Consider the following 27,326-nt stretch of genomic DNA (forward strand, 5'->3'; position numbering starts at 1 on the left):
CCCCTCCCCTCCCCTCCCCCTCCAGCGAATAAACGCACCCTACCTTACTACCGCCCGCCTCTCTCCATCCCTCCCCTCAGATCAGGCCCAAATGGGGAAAAGCGTAAGGCGCAGAAGAGAGGAGGCGGGCCTCGGCGAAGAACAAGTTAGGCTGAGAGCGCAGGAACGAAGGCGGTTGAGAGAAGGCGAGGGCGGGCGGTGGACTGGGGCGGTGCGGTGCGGTTGAAGGCAGCTGCTGACTTCTGGCCTGAGGAAAGTCGGAGAAGTCAAGTCGCGCAACGCCGGGCTAAATTAGCACATAATGGGGGCGGACGGGCGCCAAACGAGTGTGGCCTATGAGCAGCCCGACTCTGTGAGGCTTCCCCTGGCACGCTGCCAGTCTGACTCAGTTTCCCGCCTGCTGCGTGCAGCCCGCCGAGGGAGAAATGGACGATTTCTTCGGGTGTGTGTGCCGGGACGGCAGAGGGAGCGGGAGCCGCAAAGTGTTGATTACGGGCCGAATTTAATTCTGGCTAGTTGCCCAGCGGGCTGCGGTTCAAAAAACGAAGAAAGTAGGTTTGGGGATTTTGTTGCGCCGTCAGTGCATTGGTTTCTCGGAGTTATGTTTAAGCACTTTGGGTGTGCTCATAGGCACTTTGGAGAAAGTTGCTTCCCAGAAGTAAATAAATATTCTCTGTATATATTCGGAAGCATTGGGGTCGTTTGTTTGTTTATTTATTTATTTTTAAACACTTTAGGCTAATAACAAGGACCTGGTTTAATCCTTTGCGCCATATGCGTAATATGTCTGTTATCCTTTAGAGTGAGTCCAGATGTGGGTGCTTGAACTCGGTGAGACTTCACTATTACTTTCAGTGACTCTACTCTGAACTGAGTCTGATCTAACCTTCTGTGTATGATGAGACTACTGTAAGCTTAAAACCACTCCCAAGCAGAATTTGTAGTGCTTTCATCTAAAGGCATTGTGCAGCTATTTCATCTTTCCTTCTGAATTAGTTTTTTCTATGTGTTAAGAAAAAACAATCCAAAAATAGTGGTGGAAAATGGGACCGTTACAAATGGATCTCTATAAAATTTTGTGAAAAAAACAGATGTATATAAACTGTTAGAAGGGCCCTCGGTTGGTCTTAGAGGACAGTTTGTATTCTATGCAAAATCTGGAGTGTTTATGAAATTAAAACTTGATGAGCTGCAAGACTTAAATTATATAGAATGAATAATTGGGTTATTACTGAAGTGTGTGATAAGTGCAGTATTAATTATAATGTATCTGTTTGTGTGAATTCTTGCCTGATGCCCAGTTGGTTTCAACTTGGGCAGGATTTTCAGTAGTGACAAAATTCCATCATTGCTACTGTTGGCTAAAACTACAGGTAGTCCTCAACTTACAACCATTTGTTTAGCAACCATTCAAAGTTACAGTGGCGCTGAAAAAAGTAACTTATGACCGGTTCTCGCACTTACGACTATTGCAGTGTCCCATAGTCACATGATCATGATTTGGGTGGTTGGCAACCATCGTACATTTACAATGGTTGCAGTGTCCTGCATTCACGTGATCGCCATTTGCAACGTTCCCAGCTGGCTTCCAACAAGCAAAGTCAATGGGGAAGCCAGCAGGGAAGGTCACAAGTTGTGGTCACATGATGTCTCACTTAATAACCACAGTGATTCACTTAATGACTGTAGCAAAAAGGTCAAAATCGGGTGCGGTCATGTGATGCCTCACTTAACGACTGTACCACTTAACAACAAATTTTTCGGTCCCTACTGTGATTATAAGTCAAGGACTACCTGTAATTGAAAGGAGGGAGTGGACACGAAATAGTTATATTGCTGCCTGCCTTGTAAGTAGGCTTACACCTGTTTAGCTGTGGAAAAATTAGAGTTTGTGGGTTTTATTGTAATGTCATGATGTATCCCATATGTATTCTTGGTGTATTGGGTTTTCTTTTTTCAGCCAGATATGAAATACCAAATATGAAAACATGCACTATGCACGTGCTTTTGAAATGGTGGTATTCTGTGTGTGAAGGTTTCAGGTTGCCAAATGCAAAAACTATCTTGCTTTGCTTGTAGAACTTTGCAAGCAAACTGACAAATACAGTAAATATGTGTTGCTTATGTACATTAAGCAAAAGCTTCAGGCAAATAGCCAGAGAGGTATATTTTTGCTGCTTTTATAGTGTTGTTTTATAGTTAAGGTGTTGGACTAGGAGCAGGGAAACCCAAGTTTTGGCCTCCCCTCAGCCATCAAAACTCACTGGGTGACTTTGGGCCAGTCACTCTGGCTCAGCCCAACCTACCTCACAGGGTTATTATTGTGAGGAAAAATAGGAAGAGGGAGCATTATGTACACTGCCTTGAGCTTCTTTATAAAGTGAGGGATATAAATCTAATAAATATTCATGGATTCTGCTATTGTTCTCTGCTAAGCTCAGTTCTGATTATGCAGGCAGGGTGAAAAATCATCCTTTACTGCTGATTCTAGTATTTATTGTGAGAAGTTTTTATTTTTTTTTAATTATATTGTCATTTTTCTCTGTAGATTGAGTGGTAGTCCATACTGAGTGGACTACCCCTTGATTTTGTGGCCCTAGGACCAAAATGAGTGAGGAGAGGCTTGTTTCAAGTTCTATATAGGGTGCAAAGATAACGTTAAATTAAACTTTGTTCTATCAGAAAACAATCTCTTCAAAAATGTTTTGAGAGAATATTTCAAGTCAAGCTTAAGATCAAAGCAAAACACATCCTGGTGATCTACAGTGAAGAGAGACCCTATTCCAGTTAGGGTCATAATTCAGTGAGGAAGCCAATGTAGGCTGATAATGTTAAAAAAAAAGTCTGGTCCTCAAAGAAAACAAAACAAATCCCTGGCATTTATGCTCAGAGTGTGCTAATACTACGGTATAGGACAAGATGGAGAAGCCAAAATAGATTAAGTAATAAAAGAATAAAATTGCCTTCAGCACAATAAGTTTGAATACAGTAGCTAAGATTACAATTCTAAGCATCCTTAAGATCCAACCCTAAGGAGAAAGTGGCATCTCTTAACTGAAGATGGGTTATTTTAGATCTCATGATTCCACTTCTGTATATTTTGAGGGACATTTTAAGCTTCCAGTTTGTTTCTAAGCATGACTTCAACCCTAAACAGTTTGTATACACTAATTATCTTCTCATTATCCTGTGAGTTCATTGAAATTTTTGATGGAGTTCTGCTTCATATTCTAGCCAATAGCAGAATTATAGCTGATAGGCATGCAGGATATGATTTTCTCAATTAGAATGTAGTATTCCTTGTCCTAATGGTCTTGAATAACCCTTTATTCAACTGCTTAGTAAAAGTAATTTAATATATAGCTATTGAATTGTTTTCCTTTTTTTCCTGCTATGATGTTTTGATAATTTGCATAGCTATTATATTGATTAATCGTATATAAAATCATTTTAGAGATATTGTTGGCCTGAAAATCCTGGAACAGTTTTTAATGACGTTGTTGGATTGGAAAATGTGGGATATAAATATCATCCTATAAATATCATAGTAAACTCATTTTGTTGGGTGCCTGTTTTCATGTAGCCAAAATAATATTGTCTATGCCAAAGAAATCTGCAATCTTAAGGAACCACAAGGCTTGTAGAAGTATAATTTTTTTTAAGAAAAGTGCTACAGCAGAATACCAAAAACAGGTCAGTGAGAAATGAAAGCATTCACCACTATGAGAAAACAAAAGCTGGAAAGAGAAGCAGCAGAATGAACTGTCCTGAGAAGGTCATGACTGTCTGGAACAGTAAAAACAGGACTCCATATGCAATATATTTTGTAGGTTCATCTTGGTTCTAGCAATATTAAGCAATAACTTTAAAATAACACTTCACCCAGACAAAGAAAGTACTGTTCAAGCTTAAACATTTAAAGGGAAATAGCAGGACAATCTATTTTATCTTAGGGTTCTTCTGGGGTGGGTGTGTTAAGCTGCATTTCTCCAGTCCTTAAGTCAACAGTAAAATATGCCAGTATAAATCCACCCAATATTGAAACCCTAATCTGCATCAATTGCAAAGGCAATCAATATGTACTGCTAGAAAATAGCTGTAGCCAGCTCCATCCGGAAGTAGCCTGTAGAGTAGACAGAATCACATAGGAACAGACAAAATGTCCCCCTCCCCCATTATAAAAGCAAAACCAGTGGCACATAAAACCCCTTACCAGAAAACCTCTGTTACGTTCATTGGTGGTGTAATCCAACTCTCACTGTTTTAAATTTTCTTATGCATTACAGATCTAGTATTCTCCCAAAAGAGAGCACTAACCCTGTCTTTTTAACCCAGAGTATGCTAAACTTACATTTAAAAACAAAAAATGCATTCTGTCAGAAGAGTGCTATAGCAGAGCCTGTGTAATGTCTGACTAGGGCTTTCCAAAGTAGTGGTTAACCATTATGCAGACAGATGCCTCTGCAGAAGCCAGGTATCTAGCCTCTCCTGCAGCTAAAGCAAAAATGGTCATAGCACTGCACAGCTACTGGAGGAAAAGGAGCATGCCTGCAGCAATCTAAAGTGGTTAATGGGAGCTAAGCATACCCCAGCTCTTGACAGTATTCTTCTGACTGTGTTTTCACCAACATTGTCAGTGAAGCATTTTAGATGTTGTCAGTAACAAGACCTGTGTTGCAGAAAGAGGGAAAATATTACTTTAAAACTGGAACTGCTAAATATAAATTTAAGTTGCTTAAACATGGGGCTGTGGATGAGATAAAGCAACATGCGGGCATGTCCTTTAAAAATATTAGGGCATCTTTGTGCTGTGGTTAGAGGGATGTAAGGATGAGCCATTAGTGTTGCTATAAATGGCAGGGGTGCAGGAAGAACTCATGAAATGGGAAAGTTCCCAACTTTTAACTTGGCTATGTCCAATAAGATATATTGATCCACCTTATACTTTAAACTTGTTTATAGTACTTTCTTATTAAATTTCCAGACTCATGTAAAAAATTGTTTACAATTTGAATATCTTGCATTAGTTAAAACATATATTCAGTCTCTCATAAAGTAGCTCACTTATTTAAGAAGAACCTGCATTCTATCTGACAGTTATTTTTTAAACTATTGCTTGTTGACTTGTATAAGCTTGAAGCCTATGAATACGATCGTGCTGTTTCATCATGTGGAAAATGTGCACCTCTCTATCATTAGAACATTTTAAAAGATGATTTATAGGTGTACAGCAAAATAGCTGTCCCCATTATACCTATTCTTCTTGTAACAGAGTGAGAAAGTCTATGGATATGTACAGAATTGAGGATAAAATTAAGAAGACTATAGGCTATTGACATCCTGAAACCTCCAGCTCCAACTTTCATCAGGGAGTGTTAGCCCTTCATGGTAGTCCAGACAAGAAGCACAACAATGACTACTACCTCTATCTTTATTGTAAAGTTACATTAACAGAATCTTGCAAGTCTGAAAGTATTCTTCCCCTCCTTTCCTTTTACTTTCCAGAAAACTAGGGAGGGTCCCTTCTAAAATGCTTCCTATGCTCCCTCTGCTTTTATGGACTAAAATACCTTTTGCATAATGGTTGTCTAGTCTGCAGCTCTTCCTCCTATCTCCCAAATTCATTCCCACATACCATTACAGGGAGGAAGAACTTAAGCATTATTACTGGAAACAAATTGGAATATATTACAATAAAAATACCAATAAGAAGTTTATTTATTTATCAGATTTATATGGCTGCCCATCTCACACAAAGTGAGTCAAGGTGGTATACAATAAAGTTATTTTCTTGCTAGGGAAACATGGCTAAATTGTGACTTTTTTTTTTAATCCGTTCAATCATGTCCAATTCTAGGAGACTGCCTGGACAAGTCCCTGCAGTTTGCTTAGCAAGGTTTTTCAGAAGTGGTTTGCCATTGCCTCCTCCTTAGGGCTGAGAGAAAGTGACTGGCCCAAGGTCTCCCAGCTGGCTTTGTGCCTAGGTGGGACTAGAATCACAGTCTCCTGGTTTCTAGCCTGATGTCTTAATCACTACACCATTGGTTCTCAACAGGGGCGGTACCGCCCCCTGGGGGGCGGTGGAAGGATGCTGAGGGGCAGTGAACTTGTTTTGGGCGGTAGGGGGGCGGTGGGCATGTTTTGGGCGGTAGAGGAGTGATGAGCATGTTTTGGCATTCAAACTTAATTTTAAAACTCCCAAAAAAATTTATTAAATCGATTATCCGGTTTACACCATTTGTACCAGCAATAAAACGAACTTACGTGACGGCTGCCCTCACGCACTTCTAGGAATGGTGAGATGAATTTGTATTCTAGGTAGGATGACCTTGAAGAACTCGACACTATGATTCTTCTCCGATCCCAACCAGCACAGCGCATGCGTCAGCTGTTTTCCCGCACGATTAATCGCAGTGCGTGCGTCAGCTGTCTTCCCCCGCAATTAATCGCAGTGCGTGCGTTGAGCGTCCTTTCAGTATGAATGTTTGATTTGACCCGTGTTTCTTGAGTTGCTTTTCGTTCGCTTAATTTTTTTTTGCATTAGTCATTTTAATTTTAATAAAAGGAATGCAATTACCTTCCAGGGCAAAAGTATCGAGTTAAATCAAACAAATTTGGTATGTAAGTCTACTGAAAAAAATTACTTAAAATTTTTGCCTTTTATAATTCAGTAACTCCCCCCCCCCAAAGGGTAGTGTTGAAAAATTTTCCGCTCCTTAGGGGGGCGGCAGCTTCAAAAAGGTTGAGAATCACTGCACTACACCAAACTGGCTGTCAAATTGTGACTAGGCAGATACAAATGTTCTTTCCTGAATGTTTACTCTGCCTTTTAGGAAATTAATCTGAAGACTGCTCCCAGTAGAAACCAACAATGTACAAATAAGCTTTCGGGTAGACAAATCATAGAGCACAGTATATCTCTAGTGACAGTCGTGTAGTGAGCTTTTGATAATTTATTAAACTTGTATGCTGCCTGACTCCCAACAACTCTTGGCAGCTCACAACAATAAAAGAAATTACAATAAAATCAGTAAAAAATAATCTGTGACAAGTGTGACAGACCAGATCGAATGAAACAGGGGTCTCACTTACCAGAGGCCTGGCCTTCACCACTTTTCTGAATAACAGCAGAGTGGGGGCCATCCAGAACTCGTACAAAGCATTTTTGTGCTCTTGAATTGACTCAGAATCACACAAGCAGGTACTGAAAGACAAGGGTCCTTCTCCCCTTTTTATACAGGTATTCCTCGGGTTATGACCATTCGTTCAGCGACTGTTCCAAGTTATAATTGCTGAATGAATGCTACTTACAATGGTCCTTGTAGTTCTGGCCATCACAGCATCCCTGTGGTTATGTGATCACGATTTCCTACATTCACTGCTGGCTTCCCACAAGCAAAGTCAATGGGGAAGCCAGCAAGAAGTCACAAGTCACGATCACATGAGGTCCTTGCTTAATGACCTGCACTGCACCCTCCTTCTCCCCTTCACTTGCACACACCCTGCACCCTCTTTCTCTGACCTCCCTGGGCTTGCACACATGTATGCATGTACCCTGCACCCTCTTTCCATGGCCTACCTGCAATTGCACAAATGCACACACCCCATGCCCTCTTTCCCTGGCCTCCCTGTGATCGCACACATGCATGCATGTACCTTGTGCCCTCTTTCCCCAGCCTCTCTGTGCTTGCACAGGTGCACCCCACATTCTCATTCCCTGGCCTTTCTGAGCTCATGCTGCACCCAACATCCCTTCCCCAAACTCATGTGTGGCCTGCACCGGGCCTCCCAGGGCCTCCCCATCCCCCTGCAGCACCCCTGCACTCCTTACCTGGGATTTCCCGCTTAACAACTCATGCACCTTGGGTTATGACAACTGGGACTGCCTGGATTGCTGTTGCCAAATGATGCAGTCACGTGACGTTGCACTTTTCAAGTGCATGGCTTAGTGACAGCAATCCTGCTCCCAATTGCAGTTGTAACTCAAGGACTACCTGTACTATTACCAGGAATTATGGGATGCTACTGGGGAAGGTGCATGCTATTTATATATAAGCAGGGAAAGTTAAGCCTATCAGCTTGTGAAACTAGTTAGAACTATGATATTGAATAGATCAAATCCTCTGGCTAGTTGTGAAATAGTAGAACAGGCAAACTGTCAAAGACACAATGAGAGGATGTCCCTGTTCTCTGTTTCCCTAAAGAATTGGTAAGTAGAACAGATCTGCTTTCTTAAGAAAAAATGAAAATGAAGGAACAAACATTTGCTGACAAAAAAAATGGACTTGAAAAAAAGTGACAGCAACTGAAGCCTGCAAACTTGGTCCTGTTGGTTGCCAAAACATACGGCCTTTCCAGCACCTCCTACATCTCCCTCAGTTACGGGTTGTGCTTCTTGTACTGATAGAGCACTCTGCTGTTTGTCAAGTGCCCAATGAACAGCAATTAAGGTTTTCAAACATGCCTCACTTCAGAGACATGTTTCAAGAGACTTTGGTATCAATCTTGACTAGGTATTACCATGGCAGACTACATACTTTGCACAAGATACCATTACTTTGTGTCTTTCTCTATATAATCTAAAATCTATTTACAGCAGCTTGAAAGTGTTTTGATAATTGTTTTTTCAACTAGTTTCTCTGTGTCTCAGTCTACAGTAATGAGTAACATCATTTTAGCTAGCAGTTTATTTTTGTTATGTATCTGAGTAGTGATATAGCTGTTAGGCAATGACTTTATGCCTCAAAATGCCTAAGGGCCAGGGTACATTATACACACTAGAAAGAGTGTTTTCCTGCTTCAGATTGTCTGTTAGCTGTTTTGCCCTCACTGGCTTTCTGAGATGTAAATACATATTTAAAACCAAACAGCTGTTGTGGGAAATTACAAAAAATGGCACGTGCAGCATTTCTTCACTTTTCTATGTACATATATATAAAAAACCCTGGTAGAGAGCTGGGGGTGGGAGGCTAACAACAGAACTGAGAAACAGCATTCAGCGAAAGTGTTCATCTGTCTGGAAATACCTTTTCTTCCTCAAAAAGTAATCAGGTAGTAGTTTTTCAATATTGCTTCTATTACGTGATGTGGCTTTAAGGCACAAACTACAGACTCAGATGTTTTGACTTTTGCCCTTTATTTCCATTGGAGTCCACCATGTACTCCAGTCTGCTGGAGTGGCAGGAAAGGAGCAAGGGGCCGGAAAGCCAGAAGCTTCTTTTTGTGAGATTTGCCCCGTTCGACAGAGAAACTCTCGTGACACGTGTGGTTCACAAAGAAGGTTTACTCATGCGTAACGTAGTAGTCACAAGCAAAGCCAGGACTGGCTTGGTACAATTGCATCACTTGTTATATTCCCCCCTTCCCGCGCTTTTTCCCACCTCGTGATCGCGTTGCAGCTGTGGGCTATTAGGCCCCCCAATGTCCCCCCTGATCGTTCATGATGGCAGGGTCGGTCAGAGTCCATTGTCCTTGATTGCCAGTCCCCCTCCGGCTGGGTTGGTCCCTCCCTGCTACGTGCAGACCCGCGGGTTCTGTGCTGCGTTGCGATCTTGTTTCGCTGCCCTGCGGCCCCGTTCCTTGCTTGCTCGCGCCGTTATCAGTTCATAGTTAAAAGCTTCCGCTGCGGTTTTCCTGTTTAGCTGGCCGCAGGTGGCTCGTTAATTAGCGGCGCTTTCGGTTCCTCTTTTCCCCGCTAGCTACCGCCGGTGGATTCCGCGTGGTCTGGTTGCGAGCTTCCCTGCAACCCCGTGCTTCCCTGAAGCCTCGTGCTGACCGAACCTGACATGCCGCCCCCCTGACGACAACTCCCCCCCCTCGGTCCTATTTCGGCTTCTCGGGGTATTTACTGTAAAAGTCCCGCACTAGGTCCGGCGCCCTTATGTGGGTTTTACTCACCCATTCGCTGTGGGACTTGGGGAAATGTTTCCATTGCACTAGGAGCTGGGTCTGCCCCTTGTGCCTCCGGGCGTCCAGTATCCGGTTGATTTCGAAATGCTGCTCCCCCGACCATGATGGGTGGTGGTACTCCCTCCGCCTTGTGCCAGGCGTTCCCCGGCTGGTGCAACTTTAGCAGGCTGCAATGGAACACCGGGTGGATCTTCCCGAGGCTTTTCGGGAGCGTCAGCCTGACGGTCACCGGATTGATGACCTCCGAAATGGGGAACGGCCCCACAAACCTCGGGCTGAGTTTTTTCGATGCCTGGTGCGTCTTTAGGTTTTTGGTTGACAGATACACCTGGTCCCCCACTTCCCACTTTTCCTCGGGGAGCCTCTTGCGGTCCGCGTGCTTCTTGTAGTCGGCTTTGGCTCTCTGCAATGCCGCGTGCGCCGCTCGCCGGGTCTCGTCGATTTGGGCGAACCAGGCGTCCAGGGAGTTGATCTGGGATTCCGGCTGAGGCAGCTCCGGCATGGGGACGAAATCTCTCCCGGTGGCTACTTTGAATGGAGAGAACCCGGTGCTCTTGTGGACGGCGTTGTTGTATGCCACCTCCGCGAATGGTAGTAGCTCCGCCCAATCGTCCTGTTGGTGCCCCACGTAGCAGCGCAGGTACTGTTAGAGCCCCCCGTTCAGGCGTTCCGTGGCTCCGTCCGTCTGCGGGTGTGCCGCGGAGGATAGGGCTTGTTTCGTCCCCACCCGCTTCAGGAACTCCCGCCAGAACCGCGCGATGAAGTTGCCGCCCCGATCGCTGACGATACGTCGAGGTGCGCCGTGGAGTCGGTAGACATGTTGCACGAACAGTCTCGCCAGCCCCTCGGCCGTGGGGACTCGCCGGCACGCTACAAAGTGCGCTTGTTTGGAGAATAAGTCCGTGACCACCCAAATGGCGGTCTTCCCCTTACTCTCCGGGAGCTCCACTATGAAGTCCATGGCGACCTCTTGCCAAGGGCCGTCGGGTTCCGCTACCGGCTGGAGTAGGCCTCTAGGTTTGCCTTTGGCTCCTTTCGCTGTTGCGCACACCGGGCAACCCCCGAGTACGCCTCCACGTCCTTCCGGAGCGTGGGCCACCAAAACTGCCGCCGGATTAAGTGGAGTGTCTTTACGAAGCCGTAATGCCCCGCGCTCCGGCTGTCGTGGGCTCTCTCCATGACCTCCCGTCGGCAACCCTCGGGCACGTACAGCTTTCCTTCGTGCCACCACAACCCCTCTTGGCCGGTTAGCGCCTCTCGGTTCTGCTTGAGCCAATCGTCCCGCTCCGCCGCCTCCGCGAACCCTTGCCTTACTTCAGACGCCGCGTCCTGTCGCTCCCCCTTGGTCTGGCTTCGGGTCACCGCCTTTGCAGCCAGCCTGCTGGCGGGGATGACGGAGTCCACGATCTCCTCCCGTAGGCTGGCGTGTTGGGGCATGCGAGACAGTCCATCCGCTAAGAAGTTGCGCTTCCCGGGGATGTGTTTCAGTGTGAACCTGAACCTCCCGAAGTATTGGGACCACCGTGCCTGTTTGGGGGATAGCTTACGCGGGGTCTTCAGGGCCTCGAGGTTCTTATGGTCCGTCCACACCTCGAACGGTTCAGTTGCCCCCTCCAGTAGATGCCTCCACGTGGCCAGCGCCCACTTGACCGCGTACGCCTCTTTCTCCCACACCATCCACCTCCTCTCCGTCTCGGTGAATTTGCGGGAGGCGTAGGCGCACGGGTGGATGGCCCCCTCCGGGCTGGGTTGGAGCAGGACTGCTCCCGTTGCCACGTCTGATGCATCCACTTGGATTATAAACCGCCGGTCTGGGTCGGGATGGCGCAGGATCGGCTCCGCGGTGAACCGCTGTTTTAGTTCCTCAAACGCCCCCTGGCATTCTGCAGTCCACGCGAGTGCCATGCTGGGCTTGGAGGGTTTCCCAGTGCCCTTGGTTTTTAGCAGGTCGGTTAGGGGAAGGGCGATTTGGGCGAAGTTCGGGATGAACTGACGATAGAAGTTCGCAAACCCTAGGAAGCTTTGGAGTTGCCTCCGGGTTCGCGGCGCTTAGGACATCCCTTACTTTCGCCGGGTCCATCTCAATTCCCCAGCTGGATATTCGGTAGCCGAGGTAGTCTAGTTGCTCTCGATGGAACTCGCATTTCGAGAGCTTTGCGTACAGCTGTGCCTTCAGCAGTCTCTGGAGCACCGTGCGCACCAGGCTCACGTGCTCCGCCAGGGTCTCGGTGTAGATGAGGATGTCGTCCAGGTAGACCAGGACGCCCCGGTAGAGTAGGTCGTGCAGCACCTCATTAATTAGCTGCATAAATACCCCCGGGGCCCCTTTTAATCCGAACGGCATCACGGAAAACTGGTAGCTTCCGAGCGGGGTGTTGAACGCCGTCTTCCACTCATCTTTTGCGCGGATCCTGACTCTGAAGTAGGCTTCGCGCAAGTCCAGTTTTGTGAACACCCTCCCCTTCGACAGATGCGACATCAAGTCCTTCATCAGGGGGAGGGGGTATTTGTACTCCGTGCTGATTGCGTTCAGCCCCCGGTAGTCTACGCACATACGGAGCGAGCCGTCCTTCTTCTCCCAGAATAACACCGGGGCCGCTAATGGTGACTTCGCGGGTTGGATGAATCCCCGCGCTAGGTTCTTGTCTATGAACTCGCGCAGGGCCCCCATCTCCCTCCTCGACAGGGAGTACATTTTCGGCTTAGGCAGGGTCGCTCCTGGCTCTAGCTCGATGGCGCAATCACTGGGCCGGTGTGGTGGGAGCTGGTCGGACTCCTTCTCCCCGAACGCTGCCGCCAGGTCTCGATACTGCCTCGGGATTCCGCTGCCCGTCGGGGGTTCCCCGGGTCCGGCCCCTCGCTTTGCGGTCGCCTCGCCAGTCGCCGCTGCCTCCCCTCGCCTCGGGATCGTGGCGGGTCTCCGGGGTCCCGGCGCTGCTGCTGCTGCTGTTGCTGTTGCCGCCCGGGTCTCGGGCCCCATCTGCTCTCGCCCCGTCTCCCGGTGTCCCGGACCCTCCGCTTGTCCGCCGGTGGTTGCGGCTGCCTCCATCTCCACGGCTCGGTCCCCTCTGCTCTCGCCCCTCGCCGGTTTGTCGACCCCGAACCGCACTGCCTCCGCCGTCCAGTCGACTCGTGGGTTCCGCCGCCGCAGCCACGCCAAGCCGAGTACCACCGCGTAGTCGGCCACCGGGACCACCACGAACCTCAGTTCTTCCCGGTGACTCCCGATCGTCATCTGGACCGGCTCGGTGTAATACTGAGCTGGCCCAGATGACGATCGGGAGTCACCGGGAAGAACTGAGGTTCGTGGTGGTCCCGGTGGCCGACTACGCGGTGGTACTCGGCTTGGCGTGACTGCGGCTTTATGTGAGATTTGCCCCGTTCGACAGAGAAACTCTCGTGACACGTGTGGTTCACAAAGAAGGTTTACTCATGCGTAACGTAGTAGTCACAAGCAAAGCCAGGACTGGCTTGGTACAATTGCATCACTTGTTATATTCCCCCCTTCCCGCGCTTTTTCCCGCCTCGTGATCGCGTTGCAGCTGTGGGCTATTAGGCCCCCCAATGTCCCCCCTGATCGTTCATGATGGCAGGGTCGGTCAGAGTCCATTGTCCTTGATTGCCAGTCCCCCTCCGGCTGGGTTGGTCCCTCCCTGCTACGTGCAGACCCGCGGGTTCTGTGCTGCGTTGCGATCTTGTTTCGCTGCCCTGCGGCCCCGTTCCTTGCTTGCTCGCGCCGTTATCAGTTCATAGTTAAAAGCTTCCGCTGCGGTTTTCCTGTTTAGCTGGCCGCAGGTGGCTCGTTAATTAGCGGCGCTTTCGGTTCCTCTTTTCCCCGCTAGCTACCGCCGGTGGATTCCGCGTGGTCTGGTTGCGAGCTTCCCTGCAACCCCGTGCTTCCCTGAAGCCTCGTGCTGACCGAACCTGACACTTTTTACAGCATTTAAAGCCTCCACAGCTTCAGGATAAAGGCCTTTGTGTGTAGCTAGAACATAGAATATATCTGCTTACAACCCATGAAGAGGAATTAACTTGATTAAGGGGGTAGTTGTGATATTTATGAAGAAAGATTAAAGAAGTTAAAATATGTTCAGCTTGGCTAAATGTTAAATTAAGATAGAGTTAGTGGGAATAAATTAGCACAAGTGCAGAGAAATTTTAAAAGATATATAAAAGGCCATCTTGATATTTGTCAGTGCTCCAAGGATACTCTCTAGCTTTTACAAGCTCCTCTCTCTTCAGGTAAAATAAAATTGGCAGTTCCTACTCAGGAGACATTATATTATTGTGAAGAAAATCCAATGACAGACATTTAGGCCCTTATTATATATTTGCCACAACTAATTTTCTTATCTTGAATCACAACTTGTATATTTTATCACAATTGTAAAACTGAAATAACATATAGGAAGGCAGGATATAAATCTTGGTAATAAAATGCTCACTGCATCATGGAAGCAGAATATCACAAGTTGATCTACTATTCCATCACTAAACTGAGAAAGAAAATGTTTAATTTTATTTGTCCCTTCTCAATGCATAAAGAAATAGTAAGAGTAGCTACTGCTGCCCTAAAGTAAAATGTTTGAAATGTAATGTAAGAGACACTTAGTATGAAGAAAGCTGGCAAGTGAATTTGTCTTCCTTTATCCTATGTTTCTCCAATCTGGTGCCCAAGAAATTTGTTGGATTCTATTTTCTGTAAACCCAGCTAGTTTGCTGAGATTACTGATTGCTTTGAACAAGTGACAATAGGCAGCAGCTTACTCCTAGGCCTTTTTATTTAACAACAGAAATTGTGCATGGACAGTGGGAAGAGATACTGTACATTTCGTTGCTTCATCAAAATAGTGCCATTTAATATTTGTTCTTTTTGTTACTTCACCTTAAGTATAACATAAAAATGCCTGTATAATAGCTGATTTTTGTGAAAATGCCTGAGAGCAGATTTATTAATATTGTAAAAGGCAGATATACTGTCACTGTACTTCTGAAGAACTGAAGCAGCCATTATATGACATGTTATTCGTTTTAGATATTGCCCAAGATTGATGGACAGAGATTACCAGAAATAAATTAAGAAAAGATTATTGGTAGGTCACCATTTCAATAAAGTATTATAAAGGCATACTTCTTCAACAAGGAAAATCAGGTAGGAATGCATGTCAATATCCTTATTCTGTTTTCATGGGAAACTAAGGAACTCTGGGAAGAGATGAATCTATGCTTGGCAAATTGATAAAGTGCATGCCTCAAATGATGTTATATCATTTGTGTCGTGATAACTGTGTAAGACTTAAAGCATAACTGAGGGTTTGTAGAACTATTGGGTTTGTATAAATATACCACAAGTCACTGTGTTGTATTCCACAGAAATTACGTAGCTCCATTTTTCCTACTATTTTCTGCCAGGAAAGCATTAGTAATATCTAATACAAGTCCTTATGCTAGCTGCAATGTGGTTTAGTTTGGTTTAGAGCAGGAGTGCAAAAAGTGGAGCCCTCCAGCATCCTTTTTATGCCTCCCCCATTTGATCCACAGTGGATGAAGCCAAAGTTTAGGTCACATTTTAGAGTTTTGGAAAGTTTTAAGAGGGTTGTTAAGACAGGGCTGCCAGATCTGGGTAGCAAAAATTCAAATGGACACTGGATGGCAGCAAAGTGACACAGAAAACCCTTACAAACATCATGTGGTTGTCCAGAGTTTTGCAGCCAGATTTGATAGTCCTAATCAAGGAGCAAACTAGATTCCTGAAGGTTTATAGATGCTTAAGGTACTCCTTTCACTCCTTACAATTCCTGAAACTCCATCCCCAAACATGCTCAAAACATACTCACTGCTGAATTGTAGTTCTCAACACGCAAAGCACAACCTGATGTGCCTCTCAAGCTTACAGAAGTTGTGCATCTCTGGCTTAGCATATTGTGAGAACCTTGACAATTGTGTTTTGTTTTATAAACCATTAGTTCAAGACCTAATGACTGCATTCTCAAAACATGCTAAGCTTGATCAGTTTTTTGTCTTGGTTGGAGGAGGGCATAGCTTATTGTACAAACTTAGTCTATTTGATTAGTTTCTAAATCAGTGTGTTATATGAACGCAGGTTAATTCAGTAAATAAGTGGATTGTGCAAGTCCAACCATAATTTAGTGAATAAAGCACAGTAGTTGTGTTCATACAACATATTAAGAAGCAGTTACAAACTAAATAATTCAGTTCATGAAACTCTAAACCATAGGCAGTGCTTATATGTGCTAAGCCAAAACCAGCCAAATCACATTAATTTTCCGTACTGAGTGAATTCAGCCATTATATTTTATGATTTACTGTATCATCTATGTCACCTGACATAGGTGAAAATCTACATATGCTATTGCCTTTACACAGAAACTATTCCATACACTTCTAGTGTCTGAGAGATGCAGCCTTCTATTTCTCCAAGCCTTGTTAACATTTTCCCACTGCTTGTTATGAATTACTGTGTCTGTATCCTATTTATAGTGTTTGTTCTCTTCCAGTGCAACAGGAAGCTTTTGTCTGCTCTGTTTAAAAGGTTAAACTCTGCTTGTCTTGAGAATAGTCAGCACAGGAAGATGTTTTTCACTGTGTTAGTTACAATCAGGACATAAAAGGCTTTCTACCAGGGCAAAATGGAATTTATCCTAGTGGACAACCCCAATGGTATGTCAGGCATTCATTGCTGCATCTCTGAACAAGAACAGCTTGTACTGTTGATTGTCTGCCAGCTAGTGTTGGCTACTGTTAACTGCACTTTCTTCCCCCCAACCAAAGTCTTTAGCATAATAACACTTACAGCATAATGGAAAAGCTAACTTTTCTGCTCCATTTTTTTCCTACAGCTTCTGCTTGTCTGATGTGAGCAGCAGTAAAAAAGGTAAACTATCACATTCAATATTTACATGAAAAAATAAAACTAAGTATCTAATCATAATACCCATGACACAAAGTGCGATTTTCAAAGTGGGATTCCCAAAATATGAAAAACCTACATGGGTAGAACTTTATATAAGTAGGCCTCTTTTTGAAATGTGCTGGCCATAGGGGCATTAAGATGGGCCCATAACTAGCAGTTGGTTTTGAGATATAGTTTCACTCCATCCTCCATAGGTTAGATAATATGCATTCAGGAGTGGAAATATCTCAACATATTCTAAGGTTTCCATACTTCCTCTTTCAAAGCAGCCTGTTGGACCAGTTTTTTTTTTAAGATTTTGTAATATGCTGGTAAATTTTTAAAAATTGCTGGTTGAACAGGTAGCAAGCAGTGTCCCAAAGGTAATATCTGTGGCCCATGGCTTTTATGCCAGCTGTGCCTCTGGACTGATTTTTTTTGGAACAAATCTGGACTATTTTAAGGTATATCATTTTAGCTTCTTGTTTTAGAGAACATCAGATGCTTTTCTTTCTGGACAAATTAAAATTGCTTTAAAAATTATCCTGGCATAGTTATTGTGAAAAGAAAAAGGAATCAGATTGGGCAAATTCATTTCACAGCTTTCTCTGAGGAACCTTTCCAAAGTCAGTCAAGATAAGAGTAGATCAATAGATGAGTGGCAGTCTATGAGGACACTTGCCCACTATCAGTCAACAAGAAACATATAGGACTATGTTAAAACAATATATTTAATGCTTTAACTTAGTAACAAGCCAAATTTTGAGGAGGAAAACTTTATGAACCACAAAGTTAACAAAAAGAGCAAGATCCTTAATTCAGATGGCAGCATTCTCCGCATAAGTTCTCAGATTATGCTAAACCATAATGTGATTTGTGTTTGATGTGTGTAAACCCAGCAATTGTGGTTTATAATCTATGATTTATGCTTGTGTTCTATATATCAACTATGGCTTATTCAACAAAACATGATTAACTTATTGTTACATTATATCCTCCTTCTCGTCCAGAAATTCAGGATGGCATATGCAGCACTATTTCTTCCAGCATACATATAGTTATCAGCTAATTTTATTCCACAATGACCCTTTGAAATAGCCTGGGCTGAAAAAAAATGCTTGACCTGAAGTCATCCATTGGCTTCCATGGCTGAAGGTGGATTTGAATCTGCTTCTCTCATTGTAATTCATACAATACCTCTGGATATAATTTTTGAGCCAGCTATATATCCAGTTAATTATCATGCCTTCCAGCCCATGTATAATTAGTATGATTGAAAATGAATACAGTACTAGCATCAGCACCCAATTTCATCGTGATGTATCAGTGCCTTACAAACTGAAGACAAACAGGCATCAGGGCAAGACCAACCTTATTACTATCATTAGTAGCCAATTTGTTACGTATTTGTCTGAGTTACAATTCAACTCTGCTCAAATGCAATTTATTGCAGTTTACAATTAAACTAAAAAAAAACAAACAAGGGAGATTAATAATCTTTGGTCATTTTAGTTATGAGAGATGTTGATGATTCTGCTTAACCCTCATTATTTAATAAATGAAAACAAGTACAGAACTGTCAACAAGGTTTTAACTGAATGACGCAACACCTAGGTTCTGCAGAACACAAGGATCTGCCCATATTGCAAAACTTCACAGTACAGACTTTACAATTCCATTGCGTTCCTTCAAAAATGCAGTTTGTATTTCAGCTGTTTCAACAAAAAGTCTTGGAACTGATACATCAGTTTGATCCAAATGGAAATGACATTATTACAATGAATGAAACAGCAGCATAGAAAGAACACTGAAATTCTCAACTGAGATCTGGGCAATGTGAGGGATATAAATAGAAAACATAGTCCTGCCAAGCATCATTTGAAGATGGGAGACAGATAATACATTTTAAAAGGATTAAAAATACAGAGTGATACATAGTAATGAGCTAGGTTTACATATAAAGCCATAAATTATGATTTATATGGAAGAGTGGCTGGCTCATAACAAAAATCATATGGTTTAGTGCAATGTACATTTCTTTTATCCCTTTATGATGTCTGGTTAAATAGTATTCCCATATTTCTAAAACAGTACTAAAATCCATAAAAATCTATCAAAGATAGAAATAGGATAAATGTATACACCACAATGATTAGTCTTTAAAACTGCTTTTAACTCTTAGAAAACAGGCGAGGCCATCATTTCATTGAGTCCACTACTGCGATTCACCGTGACTCTCCCAAGAGTTCTGACAGATGTCTTTCCAAGCCTTATCACCAGAAAATCTCAAACTGAAGATCCTAGAAATAGAATGCTTACTCCATGCACAGGCCTCTGATCCCTCTCTTCAAGACTTTCAAAGCTTATAGCTAGGAAGGTGGAAAACAACTCTTCTGGGTAGCATTATCCCAGGATGCTCATCTGAAGAGGACCTCCTCTCCCAAACTCTTGTTTAAGTATCCAAAGCAACATGAACACAATGGAGATAGATTAGGGTATCACAGCATCTTCAATGAAATAAATTACATTCCATTTTTCTGAAAAATGTATTTATAATAGCCTTCTTCCAGCCAATGTTTTTCAGATGTGCTAGTACCATATTCCCCATCATTGCAGTCAGTGTGATTATTGCTCATACTGGTTGTGAACACATTGAGTTCTAGCCTTTCTGAAAGCCAGCTGGTTAGGGAAAGCTGCTTTCCACATTTACCAATCAAGGACTTTTTTGGCCATTTCTTTCTTTCTCCCATATCGCCACACCTCTTCCTGCTGCCTGTATCGAGCCTCTTGGAAAGTTTTCTTTACTTGATCAGAAAATCCAGGACTATCTTCTTGCAGAACATTCACACACTGTAGGATGAAAGGAGTCCTCTCCCATGGGAGTGGTTTATTCCGTGGCCTCATGGGTATGACACTATTATATTTGTGTGGGATGGTCAGTGCACCCAAAAGAGAAGTGTAAGATTGGAATTCACACCAAAGATCTCTTAAGAAGTTTTCTGTCAGCAAGATAATTATCCAGGCAGAATCGTTCATGGCATTAGTTAAATTTTCTAGCAAATGCCTACCACTAGGCATTTCTGCAAAGATTAGTCCTGGCTTGATACAATACTCATTTTGTAACAAGTCTTGGACTCTAATGGCTTCTTCTATGTCCTCCTCAGCATGAAGAATCACAAACCTGTAAAACCTATCTTCAGCATCCTCATCGCTGCTGTCTACTTCTTGGATACTGGGATGGCAACAGGTTTCTAATGTGGACTTTTCATTGAAGTAGTGTTCTCCTTGACTCACATAGTTAGTCTTCATGCTGTTCTTCAGAAAAAAGGGATAAATTCTTTTGGAAATAATGTTTCCCATTGTGGCAAACTCTTAAAAGTAAAGAGACTGTATCCTCATTCCTCCAGTCTGTAAAACAAATGGAAAATAAGGAATTATATAATTAAATCATCAGAGTTAACCTAAAAAAATGTAGGCCAAGGAATATGGGCAGAAGTTATTAAAGGGTTGTAAAAGCAAGACTGGAGAAGAAAATATAGCATCAAGATACAACAGAAAAGCCCAAGAGCCTCTCTTATTTCCAGAGGGAAGTTGAGTGCAGAGTCTGGAAAAGACTGGTATTCCTTAAAGTATGGTCTGTGGAACAACCATGTTTCCAAAAAACTTCAAAGGCATTCAAAGTCTTGTCTTTTCTGTCAACATATCTTTGTGAAACATGCACTTTTACTGCACACTGCAAGCTACACTAAATAACGAAATAAGCTTTAATAAACCTTACTGCTAATGCTGATGAAAGAAGCCATTATTAGCAAGTCTGTAGTGGTTAAGGTAACAGGCAAGAAACCAGGAGACAGTGAGTTTTAGTCCTGCCTTAGCCATGAAGCCAGATGGGTGACCTTGGACCAGTCCCTCTCTCTCAGCCCTAGAAAGCAGGCAATGGCAAACCATTTCTGAAAAACTCTTTCCAAGAAAACTGCAGGGACGAGTCCAGGCAATCGCCAGGAGTCAACACTGACTTGAAGGCACCAAAAACAAACAAACAAACCAACCACATGCCTTTACAATTTATAATCAATGTGTTAAATGTAAGAAAGAATAGATTATTCCAACATGCTTTATTTCATATTCCTTTTAGAGTTGAAAATGATGATGATTATGAATGTACCATAACTTAATATTATGGTATCCCAATCCCTGGTATCTCTAAGATCATATAAAAGATCTCTCAGACTGCAGTGTACCACTACCAATCAGGGTCAAGCCAGATAGCAGCTTGCTCTAACATGTACCTCTGTCGCTTTTCTCATGTCATATTTAGAACAGCAAATATTTAGGCAGTCATAATTTTCTCCTCCACGTTTCCTACATGATGTTCTTCATTATAAATTCATTTTTTGGTTTCATTCATTCATTTAGTTTTTAGATCCTGTCTTTCCTTCTGGAGCTCAAGGCAGTGAACATAGCATTCCTACTTCCAATTTTTCCCCAACAACCACCTACAGATCAGTCTGAGACAGAGTGACTGACCCAAAGCAATCCATTGGATTTCCACAGTTGAAGGTGGACTTGAATGTGGTTTTTTTTTTCAAGTTCAAGTCTACCACCTTAGCCATGACAGGTAGTCCTTGCTTAGCAACTGCCTCATTTAGTGACCATTTGCAGTTACAATGGTGATGAAAAAGTAACTTTAGAACCAATCTTTGTATTTATGACTTTCACAGGTCTCTAAAGCAAAGGAAAGCTGAAGTAACATCATAAGCATGGTCAGTTTCACTTAGCGATCACTCTGCTTAACAACTGAGCTGTTGGTTCCAACTGTGGTCACTAAATGAAGGCTAGCTGTATATCAAACTGGGGTTTTGCACAGCACTGCCCTCTAAAGCACCTGGCTAGTGTACCATATATAGACAGACCTTGTTGATATATTTCATATTTTGTTTTCCTAAATGGTGCTTCCATATAATCCTGACTGTATAATGACACAATTGGTGAAAACTAATTTGTGACTTTATCATTCAACCATAGGGGTATTAAGAAGTTGGCATCTGCTCCTAGACAGTTTACAGATTTCCTGGCATCAGAGATGGAGGATTTTGTATGATGGGTCAAAGTGAAAGTTGACTTGTTTTTTTATTTATCCTACATATATTATAAAACTGTGAGGCTAATGCTTACAAAGGAGAGGAGAAGTAGCAAGGATGACCTGCCTAATAATCAAAGTAGAAGGCTCAGTATTCTGCAATGAAGTCTAAACAGATTCTTATGCAAACAGAAAGATGTAATTCATTTAATTAGGCTAATGTATGGATTTTATTTGGAATTATGTGTGCCTTCTTCCTTTTCAAATAAAATCTTTTATTTCTAAAGATTTGACTTCATTAATTTAAAATAGAAACATTTCTTCCCTGTGTGCAAGACTTCATGATTACACAGCTATTCCTTATGTTTCAGAATGTTTGTTACAATGGATGTTGGACAGAAAGATCCGAAGCACCTTACTTTCTGTTTTCCTAGAACTGGGCTTACGCACAAATACCTTGATGGGAGTGCTTCAAACTCCTCCAATGAACAGACTATAATATGTCAGGTGATTTGTCCTGACTGGTGAGAACTGGAAGCGGGCACCTAACAGAAAATGTGTTTTGTCTCATGGTATATAACAAATGCATTGGGGCTCAACGTTTGGCTGGACAATTCCACAAGGGTAATGATTTAGCCTTTTACAGCCAAGAAAAAATCTGAAGGGGTCCTGCATAGAAAGTAGGGCCAGACTGGTGAACTTCACCCCGTTCTCCATTCATCCCCCTCCATACATCTATGTGTCAGTCCAACTGATCTTCATAGCATGTTCCTATCCTCTGCCTCCCCTTAGCCACTGCCATGCTTGAATTCAAGCATGACACATCTGCCTGGCCCACTCAGCCCTCTCTCAGATCTTCCTTTTATTAACTACCATATGCCCTCCCAACCCACTCTGGGACATCTCCTACCCCACAACAGTCTGCAGGAACACACATTCTGGGTCCATGCCCAAATGAAACATACATGCTTCAGGCAGAGACTACCTGATCAGTGCACAGAACCCTATCATAGTTTTCTGTTACAGGGGAGACCTTGGCAGAAAGGATCTGCCAGTGAGGTTTAAATCACCACCCTTCCTAGTTCCTATCATCCAATCAAGCCACTCAAATTATGTGATTACTACTATAAAAAATCTGTTACACCACTGAAGGAGAATTGGGGGAGGGGGGACAAACTAAACCCACAATCTAAATACATCTTCCCAGGGAAACTAAACGTTCAACTCAACCATAAAACATTTAGATGGACAAAAAATGCTGATTGGTTAGGAAAAGATACTGGGAGGCAAGAGCAGCTCTGGAAAAGCAAAAGAAAGTAACTCCCTAGAAAGAAACAGTTCATGAAATACTTTGTTTTTCAAAACCCCACTGTCTTTGTAGTCCTGCCCCAGTACCTCATAGTTATGCCCTAATTACCTCACTGACCTCTCTAGATTCATATGCTATATCCAATCAAATACTTTCCTTTTATTTATATCCAATCAGATACCTTGCTGCTGTATCCAGTTGCTTATATTCTCTAACTTGCATAAGTCTATAAAGAGGGCCTGTCTTTGCCTCCAGCACTATCACAAACAAATTTGTACTTCAGTGTAATTGTGTCTTGGTCTCTGATTCAAATGTACCCCTGGAAAATTACTCTACACCACTAACCTGGAAAATACTCTGTAACTTTGTTTGGACTTTTCCATCTCTAAACTCTTTGGCATACCTGTAAAAAAGCACACACAAATTTTAAATTTTCAGATAATTACACATCAGTAAAACTTTATAGAAATAGTAATACTATCATTATTTCTCACTTTTTCACAAATCCTACCAAAACAAATTACAATCACAAATAAGAACACAGTAAATATTCTTAAACAACTATTTTAAAACTAGTCTGGTATTCTTCCCACAGACTACATAGAGGGAATTTGTCTCTATTTTTAGGGGAAAGCACCACCTTAGAGCACAGTTACATTACATATGTTGTATTAGTGAGTGTATGTATGTACATGCATGCATAGATATGAGCATGCACACACACACACACACACAATTGTAACTGAAAACTGGTTTGGATTCTCACATTTTTGTGTTCCAATTAGGCAGTGAATGTTTAAATTTGAATAACATATACCAAAAGTGAGTAAGCACATTTCATTCAGCACCGAGATGAAAAGGTTGGCGTCCTAAAAGAGAGATTGTAAACTGCACAGCAACATAGGCCTCAGAGACACATGAGTTAATAACTTCTTGAATTCCTGATACAACTAGAGAAGTTTGACTTAGCAAATATAAAAATGTGGTGGTTCAGAGTTTTAATTCCTTTAATCTAGCCAGCTTCAATTCCACAACAGGCAAATATAATTCCTAATCCTAACCACCATTTCAAAGTAGACTGAAGACTTGCCCAAGATTTATGCTGGGTCAAGAGTCCATGCTGAGGGGGGAAAGTGCACATGGGAGCTTGAAAATAAAACTACATTAATGTTATGTGAAATACTTTCATACTGCCACTAAATCCATTCCTTTGTCCTTTAAAAGCAGTTTCTCGGTTTTCCCACAAATGGCTGCAAATAAGTCTCCAGATACTAACACTTATTCTGGAATTGTTTTACTCAACAGTAATCCCACAAATACAATTTGGCTAGATTAGTTTCTAGCAGACAGGAATAAAGCCATATAAACACAGAAGATCTGCTACTACAATCTTTTCATGGTACACAGAAATCAAAGCCGAGTTGGGGGGGACCATTCTGATTTCTCTGAATTGGGCTGAAAGGCCTGATCCCATGAGTTGCCAGTCTCAGGAGCCAGCAGGCAATCAATCACCTGAAGCAGACCAGGGTGACAATGAGCAGGAGCAGGTGAGGACAAACTCAGATCATGAGGGGCCAGATTCTAGTAGGGTGGCTATCCCCTTGATGTGTTGGCTACTTTGAAGGACGGAGCTAAGGCAATCTGCTTGGCTACTCAGACAGCAAGGACCACCGTGCTCCTACCTCAGCCATGCCCGCAACTAGAGCTGCTTAGCAGCAACTACTAGGACCTTGCTCTCCATTGGAAACAACTCTACAATGTCAAATCTGTGTCCCCTTGTTCCTTGGTCTACTCTCAGACTCTAGGCTTTATGACTCAGACTGGCATTTGACACAGACCATTTTTGTTTCCCTGCCACTGCCTCACTCTGTTTTCCCGGACCTGCATGATGTTGGCTGTCCATCTTCTAGCTCTGGCTCTTGTCTCCTATGACTATGACTCTGGGCCAGATTCTGTGGACTTTTGGCTCTGGATCCTTGAATCCTCAGCTTCAACCCATTTTGGCATTGCTGGTGCTGCACTCTGGCTACCAGACAAAGTCTCCCCTTCCTTGTATTTCCCCTGGAGCTTGCGGGTGACTGCTTAGTTGAACATTCTACTGCCTTCTTATGTGCTGGAATTACAATCCCATTGTTAAACCAGTTACAACTTGCTACTGGGTGAGTGCTCTGTTTAAAACGGGGCACTATAGGCCTAATATAGGCCTAAGCTTCAGGATTTAAATCCTATGCCTTCATCTCTCACCCTTCAAGTTAATCAATATTTAGCCATTCCTTCATGGCCCTGAGCTTGGAAGGTATTTGTTCAATGTTTACATAACCATTTAGTTTGCTGACATGAGATAGCTTGTACATCACAAGAACTGGTAAAAATAGTGATCTTCATTAGAAAGGCTTTCAACTAAAACCTGTGGGAGGTAGAGTGAAATCCCAACTTTGGTCAAGTATATCAAACCCTGGATTTGACACTAACAAGGATTCAGATAAATTAGAACAGGTTGAAACTAATTCCTATGAAAAGCATTTGAGGGAACAAAAAAGAGAAAAGGAATGCAAAAGTACCTGAAAGCAAGTCATACAGAAGATCAAGATCTGTTCTGTACAGTACTAGAGGGCAGGACATGAAATAACAGGAGATACAGTATTAGTGGAAGACAAGACATGAACACAATTCAATGTGGGTATGTGTCTAGTTTTGGACCTTTACTCTGGTGGTTAAGAGTGGCAAAGGATCAATATATATATTTGCTCTTTTTGTATCTCTGGCATGTCATCCAAAGTACAGGCCTATTTAAAGTGACTTCAGATCCTGTTGAGGAATGGTGGCAAGAAGAAATTCCAGCAAGCTGCTAAAATCTTTTTGCTAAGCATTTGGTGGACAAAATCACACGTATTCATTCAGGGCTGGGCAGAGTCCAATGAGTTGACAGGGATGTTGTTTTGTGCTGTGATCTGGGATTCATTTGATCTTATGGATTCCAACGAAGTAGAGAGAGTCTTCCATAAAGTGAACACTGCCACATGCTGGCTGGATCTTTGCCCCTCCTGGTGCATTTGAGTGGCCAGCAATGGAGATGGGCTAGATTCATTCCACAACTTTCATCCCCTGCGATAGCCACAACTTTGTGGACCAGTTGCAAGTCCCCTTGTTCAGCGCCATGGTAATTTTGAATGGTTGCTGAATGAGTGGTTGTAACTTGAAGACTACCTATATTACAAATGTTGCTTATATAATATAGATGATATTAGTGGATGGCATTGCTTAGATGATAATGAAAAAGAAACAAGTAGAGTTGGGTCTGGCTTGTATTGAATGGGAGATCATGAGGAAAATCTCAGAAAAAAGCAAGGGCAAACCACTTCCATTGTTGCAAAAACCAAAATTTGAGGGAAGCAGTATCTATACATAATGAGTATGTGTGTACATTTCAACTTCTCTCTAGAGCAGTGTTCTCAACCTCAACAGCTTTAAGATGGGTGGACTTCAACTCCCAGAAATCCCCAGCCAGCATGCTGGGGTGATGTCACCAGATAGAGCATCTTCAGTACATATTATCAGCCAAAGCAAGAAAGGTGACTCAAAACAGCAACCCTCGATTTTGCTATCAACATGTTTGACTAATTCTTCCATTTTAAACCTGAACACATCCTTTCCAAGCAGCCAAACCATTTCCATAACCTGTCCAGTAGGATCTTTCACACTTCCAGAAATGTGTAACGTAACACAAGAAGACAAGAAAAAAAAATAACTTGTATTTCCTCAAAAGCCACTGGCTTTCACATACTCCCCTCAAGCCAGAACCTTCCATTTGTTTTGGCCTTCAACTGCTCTAATTCGTAGCCACTTTGGAAGAGCTGGGCTAGAAATTAGGTGGTTCAGGATCTCCGCTCGACTACTACGCTAACGCTCCCTCCCCCCCGGTTGAGAAGCGACATTTACCAGCTTCCTCGGGCGAGGAAATTCTTCGTAACCCGGCGAATACTGTATCATCGGGAACCACCAACGCCTCGCAAACCCTCCGCTGGAAATGACGACACGGCGGAGTTATCGGGTCTCAGGTCGGCGAGGGGAAGGAAAAGAGAAGCGGAGGCGGGGCTGCGCCGGCTGACGCGCTG

The 27,326-nt window shown here is 43.1% G+C and overlaps 1 protein-coding gene and 1 long non-coding RNA gene across 7 annotated transcripts; one reads left to right on the top strand and one right to left on the bottom strand.

Moving 5' to 3' along the window:
- The first annotated feature begins 52 nt into the window (after positions 1-52).
- Positions 53-22,026, top strand: LOC112542515 (uncharacterized). Of its 4 annotated transcripts, none has more exons than XR_015793755.1 (4): positions 114-551; positions 14,945-15,061; positions 16,770-16,804; positions 19,987-22,026. It is a non-coding gene; the product is annotated as an uncharacterized LOC112542515 (long non-coding RNA). The 4 variants fall into 4 exon arrangements; XR_015793754.1 differs by having other exon boundaries at positions 120-551; positions 21,848-22,026; XR_015793753.1 differs by having other exon boundaries at positions 115-551; positions 16,770-22,026.
- TICAM2 (TIR domain containing adaptor molecule 2) lies at positions 17,366-27,264 on the bottom strand. Of its 3 annotated transcripts, XM_015890629.3 has the most exons (4): positions 27,151-27,264; positions 25,773-25,817; positions 23,557-23,614; positions 17,366-20,230 (listed from the first exon to the last, which is right to left on the bottom strand). In XM_015890629.3, exon 4 carries the CDS (start codon positions 20,180-20,182, stop codon positions 19,529-19,531), a length of 654 nt encoding a protein of 217 aa, XP_015746115.1. In that variant the 5' UTR covers positions 20,183-20,230; positions 23,557-23,614; positions 25,773-25,817; positions 27,151-27,264; the 3' UTR covers positions 17,366-19,528. The 3 variants fall into 3 exon arrangements, with proteins under 3 accessions (XP_015746115.1, XP_007442151.1, XP_087986121.1); XM_007442089.4 differs by lacking the exon at positions 25,773-25,817 and having other exon boundaries at positions 27,151-27,262; XM_088129995.1 differs by lacking the exons at positions 23,557-23,614; positions 25,773-25,817 and having other exon boundaries at positions 27,151-27,240.
- Positions 27,265-27,326: the final 62 nt, after the last annotated feature.

The sequence above is a fragment of the Python bivittatus genome, unplaced genomic scaffold (assembly GCF_059951505.1).
Source record: "Python bivittatus isolate LINGU-HERP-01145 unplaced genomic scaffold, Pbiv_v1 ctg000850_np1212, whole genome shotgun sequence".
Taxonomy (NCBI): Eukaryota; Metazoa; Chordata; class Lepidosauria; order Squamata; family Pythonidae; genus Python; species Python bivittatus.

Coding starts and splice junctions, on each gene's coding strand:
- TICAM2 (XM_015890629.3), bottom strand. CDS start 20,182: ATGGGAAACATTATTTCCAAAAGAATTTATCCCTTTTTTCTGAAGAAC.